Genomic DNA, 19,660 nt, shown 5'->3' with positions numbered 1-19,660 from the left:
CTCCTCTGACTCTTTCCCCATGTTACAGGGTCTCAAAATTCAACTCACACTGCGGGATGAATTGGGAGATTAGGATTGACATATACACACTAATCTGTATAAAATAGATAACTAATAAGAAGCTGCTGTATAAAAAAATAAAATTCAAAAAAAGAAGGTATCTTATAATAAATTCAGGTTTAACTAAAATTATACATATATATATATATATATTTTTTTTTTTTTTGCAGTAGGCAGGCCTCTCACTGTTGTGGCCTCTCCCCTTGCGGAGCACAGGCTCCGGACGCGCAGGCTCAGCGCCATGGCCCACGGGCCCAGCTGCTCTGCGGCATGTGGGATCCTCCCAGACCGGGGCACGAACCCGTGTCCCCTGCATCGGCAGGCGGACTCTTAACCACTGCGCCACCAGGGAAGCCCACTAAAATTATATTTGACCTTAAAAAAAATTCAACTCACATTGTTACTCAGATGTGGAGAGAAAAAGTAACAACTTCATTTTGTTACCATAACAAATCTGATATTTCTCTGGATCCCCATCTGTTATTAGCAGGAAAATTAAAAAACCAAAGATCCAATTCCGTTTAAATTCACTCTGGTCCAATAATTTAAATAGGCCCTTCAAGACTGTGCAATCTTTCACTAAAAAAGAAAATTTTTAAGGCTGGGTGTCTCACAAGCTGCCTCCTAAGATGCTGTCCAGGTGTGGAGAGGAGGGGTGTAGCTGAGACCTCATGGTGGATGTGAAGATTATGTTCTTTCCAACTCTGACCTCTTAGCTTCCGGAGTGCTTGTGCTTCACCATCATTTGAGGTTGTGTCCTACAGCTTCTGTAAATTCAGGATTTTGTCTCTTTGGGCTTGGGTCAGGCTCCATAGTGCTCCCTGAGTGACTAGGCCTCATCTCAGCTCCCAATGGCAACAAACCCTTCTTGAGTCTCCGACATACACATCATTCCTCCAGCCTCCTGGACCAGGGCCTCCCCTCCCTCCAGCCTCTGCTGTGGCATCACCATGTTCTGCTACAGCAGGCCTGTTGGCATCTCCACTTGCTCTCAGAGCCTCCCTCTGCAGGTGGGATGTAGCCAAGCCCTCGGCTGGAGGTGCTTTCCTTACAAGATCCCATAAGAAGAGTGGGGGCAAGCATTTATCTGATGTCCTTAATTGTCATGGAGGATGGGCAACAGTGAAAGGGAGCTTGCTGTTGGGCCTGCATTTAACTGCAAGGAGATATCTACCCACAAAGGGACCTATACACCTCTTATAGTTATGTAAGTCTCAAGACAGTCCCAAATCTCTGACTAGCATGTAACTTGGAGAAGTGAAAGTATATCATTTCAGGAGAAGTGACACGGACTCTGACTTTTGGAAACTAATGGAATAAACGTCTATTAACTAGCTCTGTTTTCCTCCTGTCTTGAATTGTCAACTTTTTAGTCCCACTGAGCACAGTGCTTACTTAACACATGGCAAGTTCAACACATTACAACATAACAGGGCACGAATGAATGAGAAGTGTTCATCCACAATCCAGTTTCTCTCTTACTGGTTCAGTAAACTCCAACAAAGCACTTACTGATCATATACTGGACGTCTATCCCTGATTAAAGATGTGACAAGAGACCTGTGTTTTATGAACATCCATTTTCTCTCACAGAAGACAAAATCCTCTGCCACTAAAATACTTCAAGGCTCAACAGCAATGTTAACAGAAATCAACATGAGCATGTAGGGTGACAGAACTGGTCCAGAGTGATGGTACAGGCTAAAAAGAATTGAGCTCAAATTTCAGAGCCAGAGAAGAAATAGATTTTAACCAAAGATAAGTATTTCCCAAACTCAGGATGTGGCAAATAAACTCATGGCAGCTCCTCTGTGGTAGAAGTAGACAGACAAAAATCACTAGACCAGGGCTTCCCAGGTGGCACAGTGGTTAAGAATCCGCCTGCCAATGCAGGGGACATGGGTTCGAGCCCTGGTCTGGGAAGATCCCACATGCCGCGGAGCAACTAAGCCCGTGCGCCAAAACTACTGAGCCTGCGCTCTAGAGCCTGTGAGCCACAACTACTGAGCCCACGTGCCACAACTACAGAGGCCGGACGCCTAGAGCCCATGCTCTGCAACAAGAGAAGCCACCGCAATGAGCAGCCCCCACTCACCGCAACCAGAGAAAAGCCCACACACAGCAACAAAGACCCAACACAGCAAAAAATAAAATTAATAAAAATTTTTAAAAAACCACTAGACCAACCCAATTCATCTGATGACAATCACAGCAGCTAAAAAAAAAACCCTTTCTGCTCCCTCTGAATTTATTTCCAGGAGCAGATGCTCATGGCTTCACAGACAACCCTCTGTGTGTATCCTGCTTCCAATGCCCAGTGTTTCTGCTCTGTTTGGAATTATTTAGGCCTTTAAACATTAGACTCTCTTCCCATACCTGCCTCCTCCCCACCGTCCAATTGCTTTCTTCTGGTCCTTTATATCCAGAATTGCAAAAGAAAATAAATATCTCAGCTCCCACTGGCTACAAACCCTTGAATCTCTTTCTCATCACTTTTCCAGATGAGAGGTTTGGAGGGGAGGCAAGAGAGGAAGAATTTTTTTTTTCCTTTTCAATTAATTTCCATTTCTTTCAAGTCTGAGTAAACTCTGGGCACAGAGCAACCAGGATGATATGATTATGGAAACTATTAATCTCTCCATCAAAGGAGAGCCAACTCATGGTTACGGAGCAGCTGGCACGTTCCTCCAAAGGGCTTCTGCAGCATGATCCTCCTGGTTTCCTTTGGGCTGTAAGTGATCAGGGCACAACCTGTGGCAACTTCCTAAAAAGATAAAATAATCCTTGAGTGCTTTGTGAGTTGTTCTGGAAAACTGTGTGTTTTCCAGCAATTGCCCTAAAGAAATTGCCAAACCACATTAAAACATGTCCAAATAGAAAAGAAAGAGAAAAGTCTACTAAGATTTTCAGATCACTCAAGACTCATCCAAAAATGTGAAATTTGGATTTTTAAAGACCATTCAGATATCACTTGACGTGGGCAACAAGCAAAGGGGTGCATTTGGAGCAGGAAGTCTCCAAGCTGCTTTAAATATTGAATACTATAATCATAAAAATTAAAGTAACTTCTATAAGTTACTTAGGACACACAGGACAGGTACCTGCTTTGTCCAAACGTAAAAAGAAATTAGAAAATTCAATTTGGGGACTTTGTTCCAGGGTCCACAACATCAGAAGATTTTTTTTTTTCCTACCAGTGGTGACAGAATACAGGCTTCTCTGTGATGGAGAAGTTACAGGACATAAGTTTGCTCCAGTAGAAGTGCTTGCTGACTGGCCACGTGACTGCTTGTTCCTGGGTAACACCAGTTGCATTGTGAAAAAAGCACACTCATAGGTTTACAAATGCCACCAGCCTTCCCAAATACAGTTCCTAGGAGAGTTAATTTCCAAAGATGCCAAATTCCTCAAATGGTATGGGGTCAGTAGGAGCCATTCAAAACAAAATTACATGATCCTACATCGAATGAGTGACTTTTATATGCACTCTCTTGAACTGTGGACTATGATAAATATAAGTTCCCCACCAACCCACACACCTTGCTTTCAACATACACTCCTTCGCGGAAGCAAGCCCATACTTCAGTAAGTCAAACTCCTCCAGAGTACAGAAAGCCTCCTTGTCCTTTCTTCTCACTATCTCGCTGTTGGAGTTTGCATGCACAATGGGCCTGAGCAGGAAATTGTCAGTTCTATGAAGGGACTGTTCCCCAAAATGCTTCAGTTTCTCATGTAATCATATAAACCCTGAATGGTAAAGGGGAAAACCCATAAAAGTAATTATAAACAGATCCCGTGATGTCAAAGGAAAAGCAGCTAGAGTTTAATAAGGCTTTCTTTTATTACAATAGACTTGACGTCATTATTTATTATTTCCAATACTAAAACACAAAGACACTTGCTACATTGTGGACTAGGATGAAAAGGACATGTGGACTTTCCTGAGTATTTTAATATCCTCTTATTGACAATAGATAGAAGATCTGAACAAGGACTGGAAACAGGAAATGATTTTAGTGATTTCATTACAGTAATAGAGAAAAGCACTTCCAATGGCAGAGATTGGCAGATGGTCTCCTACGGCTCCAACTTCTAAACAGCCTGCAGGTCAACAAGCCCAGTATTGATACAAGCTCAGTATGTAATTAACTAGGCGTCCTAGTGAGCAGAAATGTTTTTATAAATATATGCTGTAGCCTTAGCAGTGGAACAGAGGAAGCTGGTGTTTAAAAGTTAATCTACAACCATTGCACAGGAAAGGTATTTAGAGGCAGCAAGAGGCATACAGTAAGACTGCAGCTAGAGATGTTGATATGATTTGTACTTGATGTTCTGGTACAAATCACATTTGCAATGAAGTATCAAATATGGTGTATTTCACTTAATTTATCTCTGGTGAAAAATAAATGTGGTTGTAGAATTTTCAGATTTTTGAGACTTTTCAGACCTCATTCAAGAAAACCTAAAAAGCTTTGTAATATATTTTGAAATCATAAGTGCGATGCCTCCAGCTTTGTTCTTTTTGCTCAAAATTGCTTTGGCTGGAGTCTTTTATGGTTCCATACAAATTTTAGGATTTTTTTTTCTATTTCTGTAAAAAAAGATCTTTGGGATTTTGATAGGGATTGCACTGAATCTGTAGATTACTTTGGGTAGTATGGCCAATTTAACAATATTATTCTTACGATTCATGATCATGGATGTCTTTCCATTTGTGTCTGCCTTAATTTCTTTTGTCACTGTTTTATAAGTTTTTAGTGTACAAGTCTTCCACCTCCTTAGTTAAGTTTATTCCTAAGTATTTTATTCTTTTTGATGGTATTATAAGTGAGATTGTTTTAAAAACAGACATATAGACCAATGGAACAGAAATAGAGAGCCCAGAAATAAACCCAAACACATACAACCAGTCTTTGACAAAGGTGTCAAGAATATACTGTGGGGGAAGGATAGTCTCTTCAGTAAGTGGTATTGGGGAAAACTGGATATCCATGTGTATAAGAATGAAAATGAAACTTTCTCTTACATCATACACAAAAATTAACTCAAAATGGATAAAAACAGAAATGTAAAACCTAGACTGTAAAAACTCTGAGAAGAAAACATGGAGGAAAGCTTCCTGACAGTGGTCTTAGCAATCATTTCTTAGATATGACACCAAGAGCACAGGCAAAAATGGTCAAGTGGGACTACGTCAAACTAAAAATCTTCTGCACAGCAAAGGAAACAATCAACAAAATGAAAAGGCAACCTACAGAATGGGAAAAAAATATTTCCCAACCATATATCTGAGAAAGAATTAATATTCAAATAGGGAAATCCTGCAACTCACTAGCAAAAAAACCCCACAAATAACCTGATTAAAAATTTGACAAAGGAATTGAATAGACATTTCTCCAAAGAAGACGTACAAATGGCCGACAGGAATATGAAAAGGTACTCAACATCATTAATCATCAGGGAAATGCAAATCAAAACCAAAATGAGATATCACTTCACACTAGTTAGGGTGGCTATTATACATATACAAGTGTTAGTAAGAAAAGATAAGGGTTAGTGAGGCTGTGGAGAAAAAGGAACCCCTGTACACTGTTGGTGAGAACGTAAATTGGTGCAGCCACTGTGGAAAACAGTATGGAGGTTCCTCAAAAAATTAAAACTAAAACCTAGTCATACCTAGACAGAATGCTGCACAAATGGAGAGCTTACACTGTTTGCAAACAGAAAGTGACATCTCAATAATATTGGGACAAGTCAATCAGGGTTACTGTGCTCCAGATCAGTCTTATCCTGACAAAGATGGAAAAAAATCATTATTTTAGGAGAAGAGTTGGGGGGTGGGGGATGAATTAACTATTCTCTTAGCTAAGTTACTTATGCTTCAGCAATCTCACTTCTGGGAATCTAACCAAAGGAACTGAAATCAGGACCTCAAAGAGGTATCTTCACTCTCATGTTAATTGCAGCATTCTTCACAAAGCCAAGACACGGAGGCAACCTAAATGCCCACTGACAGATGAAGAAAATGTAGCATATATACATACAGTGGAATACTATTCAGCCTCTAAAAAGACTGGCATACTGAGACACTGCTTACATCAACTTCATTAACATTCCATTAGCCAAAGCAAAATAACTTTGCCAAGCTCAAAATCAAAAGACAGGGAAGTATACTCCATTCACCAAGAAGCCATGGCAAGAGAATGGATACACAGAGGTGAAGAACTGAGAACAATGAGCTAATCTGTATAAGCTGCATGACCTCCTCTGTTCTATGCAGACCAGCTTCTTCCCCTGTTACTCTGCAGAAAACTCTAGAATGCAAGCTCCATTTGGCAAGATTCTTGTCTTTGTCCACTACAATATTTCCAGTATGCAAATCCTGTCTGTTTAGTTGGCTGCTGTCTTCTTAGTATTTAGAACAATACTTGGTACACAGTAGACAATAAACAGGACTGGCTGCCCCGAAATAGGGTCTTCAGCCTTGCAAGTCACATGATCTTTAGAGTCCGGTGTTCCTGAACCAGTGTGATTTGCCCAGCTTGGATCAGGAATCAACCATACGCTGTAACTGGACGAAAAAATGTAGGTAGGTCAGAGACAATTTTCAGAGAAGGGGGCATGGATAAGCAGATATCCCAGATGTCTACCCCACAGGATACATATGATGACCCTTCATGATCTGGTCCGTGTCTACCTACAGGATGCAAGTATAATACAGTGGTTAAAAGAAAATGCTTTAGGGTCAGGCAGCCTGGATTCAAACCCTGGGTCAACTACTTACTGTCTATATAACTTTGGCCAAGTTACTTAGTCACTCTGAATCTTCATTTCCCTATCTGTAAAATGGAAACAATTAATTACCTTTTGATATCGTTTCAGAGTTAAATAAGAAAATATATGTAAAGATCTTTATAGAGTGCTTGGCACACAGTAAACTCTCAATAAATGGTGGCTACTTCTACCAAGCATGTAGGCCTGGTGTCTACTACATCATTCTGTATCCTCAAACTTTGTATCACATTCATTTTAATTTCCACTTTAGTTGACTGTATTAGGAGTGCACACTTAGCACAAAATAGCCAATCCACAGGCTGGTCAGTGACCCACAACTACCTGATGTACAGATCCTCTCCCTTTCAGGTCTGGTTTCAGTGTGGCATGGCCCCTTCCCAGAACTTTGTTTCTTGCCAGGGCCCTGAAGCATGGAAAATTAGAGTAAAATGAGAATGGCCTACTCCATGATGCTGCTAAATTATGTTAAGTCTTTTTTTTGGCCGCGCTGTGTGGATTACGGGATCTTATTTCCCCGACCAGGGATCAGGGCCACAGCAGTGAAAGCACCAAGTCCTGACCACTGGACTACCAGGGAATTCCCAAAATTAGGTGGTCCAGGGAATTCCCAAAATTAGGTTAAATCTTGCAGGCCTAGACTTCTAAGGAAAACACAGCTGTTAAAAAAGGGCAGTCACATGGGCACAATAATTATGATATTAGGAGTAGCCTAATAAAATCTTCGGCTTTGAAAACTAACTAGAAACCCATGGAGGCTCTTCAGCTTTTATATTATAGATGCTCCCTGAGTTGCACAAAATTTGATTTATGCAAGTTTGATTTTATGCATATTAACCTAAGGTACATCATAATATTTTAGCAATGCAGGCTTTGAATTCTACACAGAGATACAGAGCAGTCTGGCTGACGGGCAAAAAACATGAGGTAGAATGGAAGGCTGGAAACATCCACCACAAGGTCTCCTCTTGCTTCTAGTCTTAATCTGATATCTTGGGGTGCTGCTTTAGGTCTGGCCTGGCCCTCAGGACTACACTGACCCAGTCTCTTGTAGGCTTGACTAGCCCAGTGAATAAGCACTTGACATAGGGAGTGTCTAATAATCTGTCCATCTCAAAAATTCTATGATTCTGCTTCTCTCTCTTAGTCTCCTCTACCCACAAAATATACCATTAAAGATCACCAATAAGAACTTTTGTTAGTGGGACTTCCCTGGTGGCACAGTGGTTAAGAATCCGCCTGCCAATGGAGGGGACACAGGTTCGAGCCCTGGTCCGGGAAGATCCCACATGCCATGGAGCAACTAAGCCCGTGCACCACAACTACTGAGCCTGCACTCTAGAGCCCGTGAGCCACAATGAGAGAAGCCACCATAATGAGAGTACCTTGCACTGCAACGAAAAGTAGCCCTCACTCAACACAAAGAGGGGGCTAGACTGGAGAGAGCCCGTGCACAGTAACGAAGACCCAACACAGCCATAATAAATAAATAAATAAATATTTTTTTAAAAGAACTTTTGTTAGTAAAAGTACCCCACTGTGGTAATAAAACATATATGACCTCAGTTCCTAATTGGTTAATAGTCACTCACATTCTTCATGATAAAAGTCTCATTGTCGGGGCCTCCCTGGTGGCGCAGTGGTTGACAGTCTGCCTGCCGGTGCAGGGGACACGGGTTCGAGCCCTGGTCTGGGAGGATCCCACATGCCGCGGAGCAACTGGGCCCATGCACCACAACTACTGAGCCTGTGCTCTAGAGCCCACGAGCCACAACTACTGAGCCTGCGTGTCTGGAGCCTGTGCTCCGCAACAAGAGAGGCCACGACAGTGAGAGGCCCGCGCACCGCGATGAAGAATGGCCCCCGCTCGCCGCAACTAGAGAAAGCCCTCGCACAGAAACGAAGACCCAACACAGCCAAAAATAAATAAATTAATTAATTTAAAAAAAAACCTCACTCACTTTAAAAAAAGTCTCACTGTCAAGTCAGTTAAAACAGTGACGATAATAATTTTTACATAATTGGTTATATACTGATGATAATCTTTTCTATCAAGTATTTGTGTTGGTTTCAACTGTGCTGAATTCAATAGTATTTAATGGCAATACAATAGTGTGTTTTATTTAGACATAAAAGAAACAAGCATCACTTGTAATTAAATTCATGTTTAAAATTATGTGTATGATCTACTTGCTTTTAAAAAACATTAAATAGGAAACCTCAAACATATACAAACATAGAGAGAATAGTATAACGGATCCCCATGCCATCATAACCCAGCTTCAGCAATTCCAATTCATGGCCAATCCTGTTTCATCTCCTCCCTTAACCCACTTCCTTCCCCTCATCCCAGACTACTTTGAAGAAAATTCAAGACATCATACCACTTCACTACAAATATATAACTTTTAATAATGGTTCTCAGATGAAATCTCATCCTGGCAATAAAAAGAAAAATACTGATATGGACTAATTCAAGAGGGGTGTTTACCTATTTTTTCCTTCTTAAAACTTTTGCCAGGAGCAGAGAAGCGTAGTTGCAAAGTGGTAAAACGACAACATATTCTCAAGGAGAATACAGAGATGAGTTCTAAATTAATATAGATCTATTTTTTTCTAAAAAGGGATATTGATGAGCTTTTTTTTTTTTTTTTTTTTTTTTTTTATTTTTTTTTTTTTTTTGCGGTATGCGGGCCTCTCACTTCTGTGGCCTCTCCCGCTGCGGAGCACAGGCTCCGGACGCGCAGGCCCAGCGGCCATGGCTCACGGGCCCAGACACTCCGCGGCATGTGGGATCTTCCCGGACCGGGGCACGAACCCGCGTCCCCTGCATCGGCAGGCGGACTCCCAACCACTGCGCCACCAGGGAAGCCCTGATGAGCTTTTTAAAAAATACTATTTAAAACAGGCAAGATAATCTATAACCCCAATATTCCTTTTCTTCAATTTATTCAAATTCACAAGTTAACTGTCAGAACCAGCATCACTATAGACCAGTCCTGCAGCATAGAAAACGTTGTTCAACAGTTCATGCACTTAAGATTTTCTGAACCCTAAACACAGGTTGCTTCTTAATGTCTATGGTTGGTTTCTACATATGCTTCATTTAAGAAGTATACAAGAGAGATGGTTTTAAACTTTTTTCCACTTACATGCCAAAGTTATTCAGGGCAACTAATTCAAAACAAGGCAAGAGAAATGTTGGAGAGAGAGTGGAAAAAGTCTTTTGATCTTGAAAGTTGGATCAGCCAAGAGAACAATTTAGCTATATTCCATTAATTGCAGGGAATTAAAAAAAAAGGCAGAGAGAAAACATATCTTCTGTGTCTGTCTTAAGTGGTTTAAATACCTCAAAATTCAAACTCAAATTTAATTAGAAATAGAATGACACATTTAACAAATGCTCACTGAAGTTCCTCTTGTAATTTCTTCCCTCCTCTGCAAAAAAGTATGGGGGAGAATGAGTTTCAATTTCATTTGTACATAAAATTCCAAATTTCATATTTATGCTTCTGGAGAAAGCACCATTTTAAAATATCACTGTAACTAATGCAAGCACTAAAATTTTTTGGTAAATTCTTCAAACCATGTAGCATTAAAAAAATTTTAACACTGCTCATTTTTTAAAAAAAACTATTTATTATAATTCATAGATTTAGGAAGTTTTCAAACATATCAAAGTACTATGAAAATATGTACCACCTCATAACGTTACAATAGCAAGAAGTAACAAGTAAATAAGGCAGGTTCAAGACAGAAATGGGAAGTAGAAAATAACCTGGACATCCCTAGCCTCCCCATGATGTATCCTTTTTCTCCCTCTGTAACTTACCCACTCTGCGAGGCACTCTTGCTCAGAAACTCAAGATCCTTGTGCCCCCCCCTTTTAAAATGTGCTCTCAGAAAAACAGAATGTGAATTTATGCACTGAGGTAAACATGACAATAACTCGGAGTGTTACTCTTATGGAGTTATTTGCATCTTAACTTTAAGCTTCAAGAGATAACAAGAGTGGAATTTTTAGCACTGGCTAGCAGGTAGGAGTGATTTCATCGGTGCCTTTGAAAGCTCACATTAAAGTCACAATCAACCTGTGGATAAGGTCATCACCAAAGACATACAAATACACGTAAAGTAAACCTACCAATTAGAGTTTAATCGGTACGATTTTAATTTTATAGTTCAATTCTTTTCAGCAGGGATACTTTCAACAATAAAACTATCCCCAAACTGGAAATTAAATTGATTTATCTCTTATAAATAACACAGGACACCCCTGTGTTTTATCAGCAAAAGTCACTCAAGGAAAGAATACAAAATGTGAGGCAAGACCAATGCTTTAAAGCCTAAAAGTTTCTGCAATAAACTGAAAAGAGGCTATACCAGAAGAGACGTTTAAAGAGCTGGCTTTTTCATTCATAACTGATATTTTCTGAAAATCTATTAAAAGTCCACTTTCAGTAACTGAAATAATGCAAACTGGGTGCTTCCTGTAAGTGTAGCTGGTTGATTCTCTGAATATATTTCATTAAGAAGCACTATAAAGAATGATAAAGTATGAGAGGGGAATCACGTATAGCACAGTTTATAAACAATAAGAAGTTATGAAACTCCCTCAATCTTAATTTAAAAACTCTGAATTCACTCAAGCAAATCACTTTCTGAAATTAAACCACTGTTATTCTATCTTCTCTGAAGATAAAGAATTTTGCTAACGTGCTTTTATCATAATGTTAGCATTTCCATCTTCATACATAAAACATTGGAAAAAAACTGAACTATAACAAAGCTAAACTAGTAATTGCTTTTAATTGTTACTAACAACCTAGCATGGAGCCAATACAAGTAAAATGGATAGACAGGTTTGCATATTGTGGCAAACACCATGGATTGGGTACGCTCAAAAGCCATTCATATCTCCCTTCTCTCTTGTCTTTCTCTCCTGTAGAGGCTAGAAAGAAAAAAGTACTTGATTTCAAATACCTCTAGTTAGGAATGACTATGCGACATGGTTCTGGCCAGGGAGGGCTGTCCTTTCCAAATAAAAAGGTAAAGACTTGCTAGAAGAAAGCCCCTTTGCCTCTTTCTCCCTTTTCCTCCCTGAATATGGAAGAAAGGACCAGAGATATTATAGTCCCCTTAATCACAAGACAATAAAAATGAACACAAAGGTCTACCTGGCAAACACATAGAGGTGAAAGGAGTCAGGGTCCCTGAGCCACCTTATCAGGGCTGGACTGCCCACCTCTGGACTTCTTATTGCATAAAATACATACAAGTTGGGGCTTCCCTGGTGGTGCAGTGGTTGAGAGTCCGCCTGCCGATGCAGGGGACAGGGGTTTGTGCCCTGGTCTGGGAGGATCCCACATGCCGCATAGCGGCTGGGTCCGTGGGCCACGGCCGCTGAGCCTGCGCGTCTGGAGCCTGTGCTCCACAACAGGAGAGGCCGCAACAGTGAGAGGCCTGCGTACCGCAAAAAACAAAACAAAACAAAACAAAAAATACAAGTTATCAGATTAAGCTACTACTATAGTAGGGTTTTCTACTACTGCAGGTGAATGTACTTGTAGTGGATATGTATACAAAATCCTGAGTAAAAATCAAATTAAGGGTTACAAAGAAAATCTTCACCAACCCCTCAGATATTCAAAAAAGAACCTCAGTGATAAGCTTGTATTTTGTCTTCTTTACCTGAAGAAGACAAAACACTGCACAACCAATACAAAAAAGAAGGGGGGGGGAGTTGATGTTTGATGGTAGTGAAACTAGATTCCAATGCCAAACAAAAATGAGATAAGGCTGGAGGAGAAGGGCATGAGTATAATACCAAACAATTATGGTCTAATATTTCCTGTTTGTCAATTTCAACTGTCAGCAAGGAAAATAGAGTTCATTTCTTCAGCAGAGGAATTCCAAGAGTTTTTAAGTCTGAACCTTCAAACTTGGGAAGCTTTCCTCCAGGTTACCAGCAAGGGTCTTATCAACTTCATGTAGGATTTTGAGGAAGTCTTCTACCTGTGAGTCAAACAAAAGAACCAAATAAACATAAGTAGAGGAAAAGATGTTTTAAGATACTGACTATTGTCTGTAAAAATGCTCTACCTATGTTTTGTAAACAGTCCAATGGAAAAGATATGTTGACAGCTTGTCAGATGACAATAATAGTACTTCCTGGATGGTCCTCTGAAACCTCAAGGAAATGACTAGCCCTTTCCATTTGTTTTCTTTTAAACTAGTATTTATCCTCCTACTGATTCCCCTTGAGGGTCCATTACCCGAGTTGTATTATCATCCTCCTTGCTGACCCACCCCCTCACTCCCACATTCCATACTTCATTGTCCTAAAAAAAGTTATTTTGAAATTGCCTCTAATGGTAGCAAATGCAATGTAATTTGAAGGACCATAAAAACCTACTGACTGTATCTACCTAAGAATCTTACTTTTGGTTAATATATATGCTATAACAGAAAGGGGTACTATAAATTCAGTGTTGATTCCTTTCTCTTAAAATTTAAGCTGTTACTCAGGCTAGTGCCATGAATTATCCAACAGTCATCTATCTGACAAAGGCATTAAGTCATGCGCATTATATGCACTATCTTTTTTGACAAAGGCCTCAAAGATCAAGTGCTCACTTAAAACATTTTACTCAGTAATCCCCTGAAACTCAGCCACCTGTACATTTACTCATACTCACCACAGGGTTATAGAGAGGAAGAAGGTTTTCAAATGCACAGGAACACTTCTGTTTGCTTAACTGCCCCTCCTTTAGTCCCTGAGCTACAGTCTCCTAAAACAAACAAGAAGATCTGATGTCAAAAAAGGAAAATTTCTAAAGCTATATCTGGTGAGTAAATACAAACCAGTATTTACAATTCCCTACTGATCCTACATGCATTTCAAATGTCCCAAACTAAACCCAACATCATTCCTCCTTGTGTAACCCCAACATGTGCTCCACTGCAGCCCTTATTTTGGTGAAGGCACCACCAGCCACCCAGCCTGCTGCACAAACCAAAAATGTGGGGTACAGCCAAGACTTCTTCCTCCTCTGCTGCTAGCCGCTCCCCCTGAGTGTTTAATTCTACTCTACTAAATCTCTCTCATCCCACTCCTCCTCTCCATCCACTCTTCCACTGTCTAAGCTTTCATTATTTTTCAGATTATTCTTGAAGATTACCAGGCACAAGAGCCTGTTGGTTGGTCTCCTGACTTCTAGCCTCAACTCGCTCTAATCCTCTCTCTCCATTGCTTTTGGAGTAATCTTTCTAAACAGATCACATCACTTGATGCTTAAAAAAAATCTCTAGTAGCTCCTCAGTTTCCTCAAGATTAAGTCCAAATTCCATTAAGTGGCATATCAGAATTTTCAAGACATACCTCCAGTTTATTCTCAGCCCACTTTCCACCTATATTCCTACCACATAAATATTAAGAAACATCTACATCCCTCCCTCCAAAACAACAAAAGCAACAACAAGCAATAGGAAAAATACTTGCAACGAATATGCAAAAGATATAGATACAGAATTACCCAAGGAATTCATATAAACAGCCAAAATGGGTAAGTTTATAAAGCAGGAAACACAAATAATATATAAATATATGGAAAGATATTCAATCTCACTAATAATAAAATACAAATCAAAACAAGGCACAATTTGGGGCTTCCCTGGTGGCACAGTGGCTTAGAATCCACCTGCCAATGCAGGGGACACGGGTTCAAGCCCTGGTCCAGGAAGATCCCACATGCCGTGGAGCAACGAAGCCCGTGTGCCACAACTACTAAACCTGTACTCTAGAACCCGTGAGCAACTACTGAGCCCGCGTGCCACAACTACTGAAGCCCACATGCCTAGAGTCCGTGCTCCGCAACAAGAAAAGCCACGGCAATGAGAAGCCCGCGCACCTCAACGTAGAGTAGCCCCCACTTGCTGAAGCTAGAGAAAGCCCACACGCAGCAACGAAGACCCAACACAGCCAAAAATAAATAAATAAAATAAATAAAACATTAAAAAAATTAAATTTTTAAAAAAGGCACAATTTATCACCTGTTGAATTTTACTTGATATAAAAATTATAATACACAATAATAAGGATCAAGTAAAACCAACATTTTCACATGTCAAAAGCATTTTGGCAATATGTAGCCATTTATGCCTCAGTCAGCTTCACATTTATCATGTTGAAACCAGCAATCTGACTTCTGAAAACCTATGCTAAGGTAATAATCCCAAATCTGGAGAAGGGAAGCAAGATAATTCATCAAAAATACAAATCACCAGAATAATTGAAGCTTGTTTTAAGGAATATTCTTCCTAAAAAAGTCAATGAATATGAATACATTCTTCATAGTTATATTCATAAATATATTTTCCTAAAATATATGGATAGAAAGAATATGCTCAAAGAAACAATATGTTAATAATCCTGCACATAATCAGGAAGAATACTCCTTATAACAAGTTTACAGTAAATTTTGAAAATTGATTTTTTGGCAAATTGGGTATTAAACAAACTGGCTCTCAGTGAAAAATCTTTCAGTGTATTGATCAGGAGTCAGGAAAAGTGCTTGTAATGTTACATGAAAAGAGCAGCCTCCAAAAATTGTATATACTGGTGATAAGTATGTGAAAAACACATAAATATACCAAACTACATCAGCTGTTAGTTTAAGAGTATGAACTTATGATAAGTTTTTTCTTCCTCTATTTTCCCAAATTTATGTAAAATTAAAAAATAAAAACACTAATAATAAAATTTGGAGCAGTAAGCAATCCATACTTTCTTTTACTGAAGAAAGCATTAATACTTCTTTCCTACCTTTGTTAAAACTCGGAAAATATTGGAAAGAAATTCACATGAAACATCCTTCAAGATTTTCAAGTGGAAGTCATCCTGGGTTAAATCAGACTTTTTAGTTTCTCCTGTGTTAGACTCTGCTGAGTTCTCTGGTTTCTTTTGACAATGTTTCATATTTTGTAAGACACGAATCAGGCTGTCAATCAGAGGAAGATCTACTGTACAAACAAATCAAGAGGCATGGCATTAGCCAGTTAAATTTGGTTACATTCATTCATTCATTCCTGCACATGTACTGAACACCTACTATTGCTAGACACTGTATTTTAGGTACTGCAGATATGGTGGTAAACAAGATCATCAAGGTCTCAGACTTCAAGAGGCTTACATTTTTATACTCTCAAATAAGCAAATAAATAACACAGGTTGAAGAAGAAACCCAAAATGATGAAAAAGAATAGATATCTGAAAATATAATTCTGGAACAGCCCCTCATCCCCCAAGACTTAAATTTGAAAGTACCAGGGAAAATTGATAAGGAATAGTCAACACTGAGATGCATGTTTTAAGTTATCAGATATTAAGGATTAAAAAAATGGGGGAGGGGCAGTTATAATTACATTTTGAGCCAGTTATAAAGGTAACCACTAGACCCAAAATACAACCCTTACTAAATGCCAGAAATACGCACAAAAACAAAGCAAATAAATTATATATTGAAGTATTTCAATATAAATATACGTAATGAAAAATGTAATACAACAGCATTCAGATTAAACATAACTATTACTACATTTAAATGAGTTTAACTCATCTATTAAAAAGAAATCAAAACACCTAAAACAAAGTATTTAGAAAGGTTGAAAAGAGTAAGATAGACAAAGGTATTGGGGCAAATGCAAACAAAAGGAAAACAGGGATGTGACCTTTGTATCTGATATAAAAGGATTTAAGCCAAAAAAAAAAAAAAAGCATTGTGGGCAATCTATAATGAATGTCTATATACCAAATAACATACCAACAACATTCATTAAGAACTACAAATGATGAAAAGAAAAGGACAAAATATTGGCAGTAAAAAATATTAATTTTCCTCTCTTTCCACATCAAGTCAAATCAATAGAAATAACTAAGGTTACGGAAGAAGTAATCAGCATAACAACTGACAACTCCAACATGTATAGTCTAGCTCAGGCCTCTCTCCTCAGCTCCAGACTCAAGACTGTAAGCTCAACAGCTCCAGCTGAACATTGAGTAGACATCTCAAACTTATCATGTTTAAAACACCACTCTTTCCGATCTTAGTAAATGGCAACTCTTCTGGACAAAAATGCCAGACATAGCTTGACTTTTCTCACCCTCCTCATCCTATCAGTCAGCAAATCCTGTTGGCACTACTTAAAAGTGATCAGAATCTGATTATTTTTCCCCACCACCGCCCCTGTTACCACCTTAATCCAAGTTATACCATCTCTTGCCTCAAGGTCACAGCAGCCTCCTAACTAGTCTCCCTTTTGTACCCTTGCCCTCCCCCTGCATTTCTCATCAACATGTCTGCCAAAGAGAGCCTATTAAAAGTTGGCTCCTGTCTGTCCATCCTCTGCTTAAAACCCTCCACAGCTCCCTAACTCATTCCAAGTAAAAGGCAAAACCAGGCCCTCTACACTCTAGCCCCTGTTGCCTCTCTGGCCCCAGGTTCCATTCCTCTTACCCAGGCTGAAACCGCCCCAGCCATACAGGGCTTCACTGCTCTTCCTCAAATATACCAGGCACACTTCTAATTCAGTTTTACACTCGTCGTTCTCTCGTCTGGAATGCTTTTCTCCCCAAGTATTCACATGACTCACTCCATTACTTCCCTCAGGTTTGTACTCAATGTCACCTTCTCAGTGAGGTAACATCCATAAATGCAGAAAAGACACTTGAAAATAGTCATCATTTTTTTTGATTAAAAAACTCTTTATAAAATAGAAATAGATTAATATCTCCTCAAATGGTACAACATAAATAGCTTAAGCCCAAAACAGAATCATGATTAATGATGAACCTGGCCAATATAGTCAGGGAAAAGGCAAGGATCACCATTATTACTTAACCCCAGAGGTCCAAGGCAACCCATTAAATAAAAGAAAGAAGAGGTAGAAAAGTGGTAAGACATATCTAAGTTAAACCCAAAGTAATATTAGATAAAGTCCAAGATTACCACTGGAACAACCATTAAAAACAGTAAGAGAATTCAGTAAGGTTACTAGATGCAACATTAATATAATATACAGAAACCAACAGTCTTCATATATTCCAACAAGAATAATCAGTGGAAGAAAAGATACCATAGACAACAGCAATCCGTAAGATAAAATATCTAGCAATAAACCTAACAAGAAATATTCAAGATCTGTATGAAGAAAATCATAAAACATTGCTGAGAGACATAAAATAAGACTTGAACGAATGGAAAAGCACATGTTCTTGGATACTCTACAAATTTAACATGATCTCAATAAAAAAAACCAGGAAAATTTTTTGGTTTTGTTTTTGGAACTTGTCAGTTTAATTCAGTGTTAAAAAAAAAAGAATAATAACAGTCAAAAACATTCTGAAAAAGTAGAATGCAGGAGTACTAGCCCTACTAGGTATCAAAATATAAAGCTTTAATAATTAAAACACTGTGGCTACTGATACATGAGTAGAGCAATGGAACTGAATAAAATATATAGGGAAATATAAAACATAGTAATGATGAAAATTCAAATCTGTGTCGGTAAACTGGTTTACTTACTCAATAATGTTGAGACAGCTGGGTATCTGGAAAAAACGTGAAACCATACCTCACATGTAACACCAGAATAAATTCTAGATGGTTCATGGATTTAATTGTATTAGTCATAAAAATCATTCTGTGAAAGACCACTTGTTTACATAGGAAAATATTCATTTATGTTTATAAATGAAAAAAGCTGCCTAAAAAACAGGCAAAAAAATACATACGTATGTGAGTGTATGATAGTTATCTCTGAATGATCAGATTACAAGCACTAGGCTTCCTTTTATAAATTTTATAATTTTTTTTTGTACTGGGCATGTGATGTTTTTGTATTCAAGGGGCTAAAAGCACTAAAAAAATGGAAGAAAGAAATAAAATGAACAGCAAACACATCTGACAGACTAGAATTTAATTTAGTGAACTAAAATTATACTTGCCTTTTCCTATCTTTAGATACTCTTGTTCAGCCTGTGAGGCATAGATGGCGGACAACACTGAAAAAACAGAGGCTAACACTGTTTTCTGTTCTTGAAGTATGATGGGTGGATCATCAGACTGGCAGAATTCATGGCACACCAGGTCAAAAAGTAAATTCCAAGTGTCTTTTCCAGTATCAGGACACTGTACTTAATAAAAATGATGAAGGAAGAAGTAATTCAAAAACAGAAAACAATTAAATGAGTAACTATCATGCTTCCCCATATAACATCTTACCAATTGCTTGAATTCCATCATCCACTGTAGTCAGCAGCTGTAAGATATGCATGTAAACATCGAGCCCTTCTGGATTTTCAGAACTAAATACAAAAAGCAAAAACTCAATCAACTTTACTGTCTATGGGACTGTAATCAATCATTTATTCAACAAATATTTATCACTCTGTACTAGGCCCTGCCCTATATGCTAAGGATAAAACAGGGAACAGAACAAAGTCTCTGTGTTCACCAGAGCTTACATTCTGATGGGGAAATCAGTCAAAAAACAAATACTATGTAGTACAATCAACACACACAGGACAAGAAGTAAAAATTCTTTTTGGCCCTGTCCCATGAAAGCAACAATGCAGAAATCTATCAAGTGATACTTCACCATTCTGGTTTACTTGAATAATCAGGACAAAAAATGACTGAGATTTTTATAGAATGAATGTAAGGCCCACTGCACCAAGCACTGACAATAATGATGTTCTTAAAACTTCACAGGATCATCTTAGCTCCCAAGTTGAGAATACTAAAACCAG

The 19,660-nt window shown here is 38.7% G+C and overlaps 1 protein-coding gene across 5 annotated transcripts in view; it reads right to left on the bottom strand.

Annotated features, from left to right (window-relative positions):
• Positions 1-416: 416 nt before the first annotated feature.
• The window catches only part of SAAL1 (serum amyloid A like 1), a 34,240-nt gene continuing 14,996 nt past the window's right edge, over positions 417-19,660 (bottom strand). Inside the window, exons 8-13 of one of the 5 annotated variants that reach the window (XM_081238522.1) lie at positions 19,134-19,216; positions 18,857-19,045; positions 15,677-15,873; positions 13,551-13,643; positions 12,787-12,867; positions 417-6,899 (exon numbers count right to left, since the gene is read on the bottom strand). In XM_081238522.1, the coding sequence (XP_081094648.1) occupies positions 6,888-6,899; positions 12,787-12,867; positions 13,551-13,643; positions 15,677-15,873; positions 18,857-19,045; positions 19,134-19,216 (655 nt within the window). In that variant the 3' untranslated portion in view covers positions 417-6,887. Of the gene's footprint in view, positions 6,900-6,920; positions 7,259-9,732; positions 12,868-13,550; positions 13,644-15,676; positions 15,874-18,856; positions 19,046-19,133; positions 19,217-19,660 lie in introns of those variants that run through there. The other 4 variants (XM_081238521.1, XM_081238519.1, XM_081238520.1 and 1 more) reach the window with 4 other exon arrangements.

This window comes from Mesoplodon bidens, assembly GCF_964165515.1.
Source record: "Mesoplodon bidens genome assembly, chromosome: 7".
In the NCBI taxonomy this organism is placed as follows: Eukaryota; Metazoa; Chordata; class Mammalia; order Artiodactyla; family Ziphiidae; genus Mesoplodon; species Mesoplodon bidens.
The sequence above is the reverse complement of the archived record's forward strand: the minus strand, read 5'-3'. Positions and strand labels throughout refer to the sequence as shown.